This window comes from Orbicella faveolata, unplaced genomic scaffold (genome assembly GCF_042242905.1).
Source record: "Orbicella faveolata isolate gen_17 unplaced genomic scaffold, um_ofav_v1 contig_26, whole genome shotgun sequence".
In the NCBI taxonomy this organism is placed as follows: Eukaryota; Metazoa; Cnidaria; class Anthozoa; order Scleractinia; family Merulinidae; genus Orbicella; species Orbicella faveolata.
The window spans coordinates 6,340,739-6,347,093 of NW_028301554.1; the positions used below are offsets into that span (position 1 = coordinate 6,340,739).

Sequence of the window (6,355 nt, forward strand, 5' to 3'; positions counted from 1 at the left end):
AGTGTGGCGCATCTTTAAACGCGCGAAAACACGCGACAGAAAAAATATAAATGGGCGAGAATCTCCAACCCAAACACTGTTTAAATCGATAGACTTTTAGGAGTGAAATACACGTGTGTAGATTTGAGAAATGGCCAAATCTAGCATCTTAAAAAATTTTAGTAAGCATAGTTTGAGATCCCTACTCCAAAACCGCGACTGTGGCGTATCTCTAAACGCGCGAGAACTTACTAGAGAAAAGAAAGTTCATATGGGCGAGAATCTCTAACCCAAGCAATTTCCAAATCGATAGACTTCTACAAGTGAAAGACACGTGTGTAGATTTGGGGGAGGGATAAAAGTAGCATCTTTAAAACGTTAGGTAAGCATTAGTTGGGACTCCCGCACCTAAAACGCGAGTGTTGCGGATCTCTAAACGCGCGAGAACTTACGAGAGAAGAGAAAGTTGATATGAGCGAGAATCTCTTACCCCATGAGGGGACGCAAATGACTTCTACTGTAAGTATCTCTTCCCGGTTTTTTTTTTTTTTTTTAAATTCTATGAGAACAGGGTTGTATTACTCTAAGGCTGTGGGTGTAATTCGTAAAAACACTGAGTTCTTATAAATTGTTTAGAAATTCTTCGTTCCAGTTCAAACTTATGTTGGTGGAGCTTGGGTGTGCACTTTATATGTAGACCGTGATGTAAGATACCTTAAACTATATTTACTGTTCATGATGCACTGCTACGTTAGTCTGCTTTATAAATATTTAACTTCTTTGGTCGAGTTTTTAATTTTAGTATAATTAAACGTTCTTTTTATGCGTTCCTGTTGGAAATGATGCAAAGATGTCAATTTTAGTAATTTCAATTTGAAGAAAAGGTGCTGTTAGTACCTTCTTGTTACTTGATGAAACTTTTACGGGGTTTGTTTTACCAGGGCGCTTCATGACGCCTCCTGGAATAAGCTGTACCTTCCCTAGTTGAATCGTTATCAGTTTATCGTACGTTATTTAGGTTATTAATTGGAAAAATAATTATACTTTTGAACCCTAGTTCCTCTATTTTCAGCGGATGGGGGGTGGACTCACTTCTTTCGGAGGTCGTTACTTACGGACTTTTACGATTCGTTGCGTGTACGTGCCATTGGGCAAGCGATTGCCCAAGCCATTGGCAGCCGTGCATGGTCACCTAAAGCACTGACAATATATCTTAGCTCCATTTACTAAGTTTCTCCTCGCTCTCTCTTTTTTTTTTTTGCCCTCGGCTGTGCAATTGTGCGATATTTTCTACACAATAGCTTCAATTGCCGAGCATGATAATACTGCACGTGGCTCCCACTACCAACGACATACTCAGACAAGTATTCCAGATCATCTGGGTGTTTATTCGTTAAGATCTGTTTTAGACTGATTAATCAAACGCTCCTTTACGCTCAGACTAGCGTAACGCAAGCTCAGAGTTTTTTGTGATGGCTTTCGTTGGGTAAACAAGACATCGCCGCGCTCAACATCGATTCGTAGGCACTTAAGTATCTTTAAGTTCAGTTCGTAGATCTGAACTTGGCTCAGGGGGAGAAGCAGAGGAAGATTCATGTTGTGTAATTCGTTCATTATCGCGGGATTACTTGATTTATCGGCATTCCCCGGTTTTGTCCGCTCACGTTTTTTTCCTGCCCAAGTCTTTCTTCACGTGTGTTTAGACGTGATCCGATATATAATGACCTTATTTCGCTCCAGATTATTGGCGTCGGTGGAGTCCGCCATCATTTGAAAGCATCGGGAATGACTCGAACGCACTATTTACTTTTCAAACACCATTAATATCGCAATTTCATTTTAAAGCTTGTCTCATATTCCATCGGCCGTTTCTGGTTTATTTTCTATTTAATATCATCGACATGTCACTGAAACAGATTATGACGCCTTCCAAGATGAACGCATGCAGTGAAGTCTGTACGTACGACCGAGGTCAAGATTCCCCCATACAGACCGACTAAGCTCGGTTAATAATATGTTTATTATATGGTAAGCAAGGACAATTTAATTCGTTTCGTCGTTTCGTCTCGTTCGAATTTAATTCGTAACTTGTTTGTAGGTAACTGACATTTTGCTTGCGAACGGTGATAAGCTGAACTTAATTCTGCCAAAGTTTGCTGGTCCTCTTTACAGCTTTTTGGTACTTCGATTATTAAATGTTGTTAGAAGAAAACAGTCAATGTTTTTACATTTTAGTTTGCAACTTTTTCACCGCAAAACATTATAGGTCTAGACGCCGGTTTCGATGCCGGTCTAGATGGGAAAATCTAGACCGCTTTCAATACCGATTTCAGCCGATCAAATTCGTGAATTTGGTAGTTCCCAGTCCTTGTGAGACATAGCCACATAATAAATAAACATGTAAATTGGAATCAGGTTTACGACAAATTTGTGATCACTACTGACGGTTGGTGCATATCACACCCGAAGACAATATAATGATGAAAGACTTGTTTTCTATCTCGACCTTTCGTCTTGAAAGAATATTCCTCACGATGTCCGTACTGATCAGGCCGGACTGCTTCCAAAACAATTGCTCGTCCTAAAAAAATTCATGGAGCTGTCTAATTATGTTTCTCCTTTGATTAATAAAAATGATTTTGTATTCAACAGAGCTTCCAGCTGCTTAAGATCATTCCCCAGTATTACATTGGGCATCCTCACTGCGCATAATTTATGACGTCATTAGCGCGCGTTCGTACACGCGCACATTGGAAACATGGCGGATTTGCCTTGATATTGAGTTCTGTCAGTTGAAAAATGGCTATAGCTCACTAACAAGTTCGGACACCCCCAAATTTTTTTCCAGTCATTTCAATCAACTAATCATTAGCTTTGCGTGAGAAGATACTGATCTGATGTCTAGTGTTGAAAATTGAATAAATAAGGAAAATAGCAGCTGCATTGTAGTCTTTTCTGTTTTGCAGTTTGATAGCTGTTGCAAGCAATTTGGTTCCAATATTTTAACAAGGATTCAGCTGTCTGTCAAAATCAAACTTAAAAAGTTTATTTGTGTCCGACACAAGTATTGACTGTAGTTTGAGACGTGTTTTCATGAGTCTGGGCTCACAAAGAGTTTACAATAACTTGGAATGCGTTCTTGTAATAAGCATTAAATAACGCTAAAATGGAACATTTTCAATGCCTCACTGTTCCTTAACGAGCATGGGCACCTGCCCCTTTTTTATTTAAAATTAAAGTTCTCGTATGATAAATATTCATTGGACAAACTTTGAACAAAAATCTTTGTGCAGTTTTATTTCGGTGGAATTACCTTCAGTTGTTGTTTTAATAAAGGACCACTTTTCGTTCCCTTTTGTAACAATCATTTTCTCTGCAAAACCCAAACTTCTATTCCAATTCCAATTCCAAATTTCCTTACGATAAGTTTATCTTCGATCAATAAACCGATGCAACGTATTCTTTTTACTTGTCAACTTCCTGTTTAATGATTGGGGAAAATACATTCTGCCGTTTTATCAAACGGAACTATTTACCCACGTTTAAGACTACCATTAGTTCATTATATACTTTTCCTTTAGCCCATCAAGAAGTAAATAATTAAATCCTCCAACATTTTAAGCTAATAGTAGGAGTAAAACATGCTACCAATTTTTTTTTCAAACATTACTTGGCCTCACATTAGAGCTTTTAAGTATAATCTAAGTGCACTTAGAACCCACTTTGAGGGTGAAGGGGTAAAAGTTGCTTACTTGGACTTTACTTAGTGACCATGGAAACGTTAGTAAATCAAAGAAGCCAAAGTGCGCCGCCAAGTATGGTCTACACCACATTTGAGAACTCACATTCTTTCCTTGACACGTTTGAAAATTGAAGGCATCGCACGGCAATAAAGCCCTCGTTTCCCTACAAAACCCATACTTTTGTTCCAAATGCAAATTACCTTATGATTAGTTAAGTTAAAATTAGCCTCTATCGATCGGTCGGTCGGCGCTGCGAGTTCTTTTTTACAGTCAACTTCCTGATTAATGTTTGGGGAAATTAATTGCACAGTTTTATTAAAGGAAACTACTTACACACGTCAGTTCTTTACAAACTTTTCCGTAAAACCACCATGGAGTATATGAATAACAAGCTTACCCATTCATTGTTTTAAGCAAATAAAATGAAGCAAAACACACTAACCATCATTTGAAACCAAGGGAACAAAAAAACAGCAGATGCTTCTCTGTTGATCAACCCGTCAAATCTGAGGAATATGATATAAGCTTCGCGATGGATGACGCATCTTAGTCACGAATTATGGCAATCATTACAAAACTTTTCTGAAAGACCTTTTTCATTCTCCTCTTTAGAACTAACACAGCCACTCTTTTGTTTTGTTTTATTTTATTTTTGTAAAGAAAAAACAAAAAAACCGATCATAAGCTTTTTAAGCTTGTCGTCAAGGCGTTGGTCGTAAAAACGTTAAAATGATGAAGTAGGAAAATAAGTAAGGCTTTTATTTCATGAGCGCAATTTCAACTGAGTCACGCCACGTTTATCTGGCTGCCTTACAATCTACGCTGGGTGTCTATAAATGTCTTGACAAGTTGCGTCAATGTTAAGTCAACATGTCATGTGAAAGATTAATCCAGGATGATTGGTCTTAAAACGATAAAAAAACTACAAATTTGGTCATGATGTGCCACTTGCTTCTCAGCCTCACATGGTGCGGTTTACAGACCTCCTATTTTCCTCATCAAGTAACGATACGTTGTTATCTGCAAAGTTTAGTCGACTTTTCAATCGTTCAGTGAAACTAAAATATGATGAGAACAGAAGCAGCTACCAATAGCTCAGAGAACGCGACTGATTCATCAAGAATTCTTCCTTCCAAGGCAGAAGGCATCGTATTGTGCGCCGCATTTATTTTGACATTTGTATTTATTGTTGTAGGAAACTTGCTCACCACTGTTCTGTTTGCAGTAGACAGGAGCCTTCGTAAGAGAAGTTTGTTTCTAGTCATCAATATGGCGTTTGCTGATCTGATGTTAGGAATCCTTTCGCTACCTATCTACATTTACAATGTTGGTTACAGTTTTGAACTTTGGAAAGGTGGTTGGTCGATGTCTTTGTCAATTTTCTACGCAATCGTTGATACCTTTTTGTCGCAGGCGTCGTTAATTTCTGCAGCTTTCATATCTGGTGAGAGATTTTATGCGATTTACTGGCCGTTTAAACACCGAACACTGTCAATGCGAGAATACCGTATTATTATTTTTACTGTGTGGGCACTGACTCTCGTCATCACCGCCCTCTTCAGTGCAACACATCTCTTGTTTTCATTTAAACGTTCTATGTATTATTGGACGCCATACGTCTTGATTCTAACAGTCATCATATGTGGTTGTAACATCGGCATTTGGAGAAAGTTTCGAAACGGAAATATCGCTTCACAACAGCAAAACAGAGACTCGCGAAACAAACGCTTAACAAAGACCTTGCTATTTGTGTCTGTTCTTGCTTTGCTAAGCTGGATCCCTTTAGTTATTTTGAACGGTTTAATTTTTGTGTATGATGTCCAAATACCGTGGAAATTTTATGACCTGGTGAACGTTATAAATTACTCCAATTCGTTTGCGAATCCAGTTGTGTACGCATTAAGAATACCTGAGTTTAGAGAAGCCCTGGTTTTGTGCTGTTTAAGAAAACCAGCGGCACCAAACATGGTAAATGTTAATAGAAGAAGTAAGAAGATTTCGGCGACAGAGCTCAGAACTTTACGAACAGACAACAGTCTCCTACAGCTGAAGTTTAAACAGGAAGTTCTGGATACCAAAGTTTAGAAACTCTGAATTGATAATGTAGATTATACGCTCTTGAATTGTAAAGCCACAGCTAAACTACAAGAAAATTTTAACTTGGTTCAGGACCATGTAACATATAAACTACTATTTAACAAATTTCTAACCAGCTTAAGGCAATAATGCATGGCATGTTAAGTGTGCGATTTCTTAACCCACAGTTATTCCGCTGAATAATTTTGCGGTTGGTAAAAATTATGTACCTCTTATTAACCGCGCACGAGGTCTGTATGGGAGAATCTTGACCTAGGTCGTGAGTACAGACCGAACGCAGTGAAGTCTGTACACACCGGAGGTCAAGATTGGTTTATAAAATGTGTATTGCATGGCACAAACAAGGACAATTTGATTCGTTTAATGTAACTGGTTTGTACTAGCTGACATTTTGCTTGCTAACGGCGATGAGCTCAATCTAATTCTGCCAAAGTCTGCTCGTCTTCTTTCCTTTTTTTTCCCATCAGGCTTTTTGGCTCTTCCAAAAATAAATATTGTTAGATGAAAATAGTCAATGATTTTGTTTTAGTTTGCAT

The 6,355-nt window shown here is 38.3% G+C and overlaps 1 protein-coding gene across 1 annotated transcript; it reads left to right on the top strand.

Moving 5' to 3' along the window:
* The first annotated feature begins 4,787 nt into the window (after positions 1–4,787).
* On the top strand, positions 4,788–5,886 carry LOC149107835 (adenosine receptor A3-like). Its single transcript, XM_089296182.1, has one exon. The coding sequence runs from the start codon at positions 4,788–4,790 to the stop codon at positions 5,805–5,807; it is 1,020 nt and encodes a 339-aa protein (XP_089152308.1). The 3' UTR covers positions 5,808–5,886.
* The last annotated feature ends 469 nt before the right edge of the window (positions 5,887–6,355 follow it).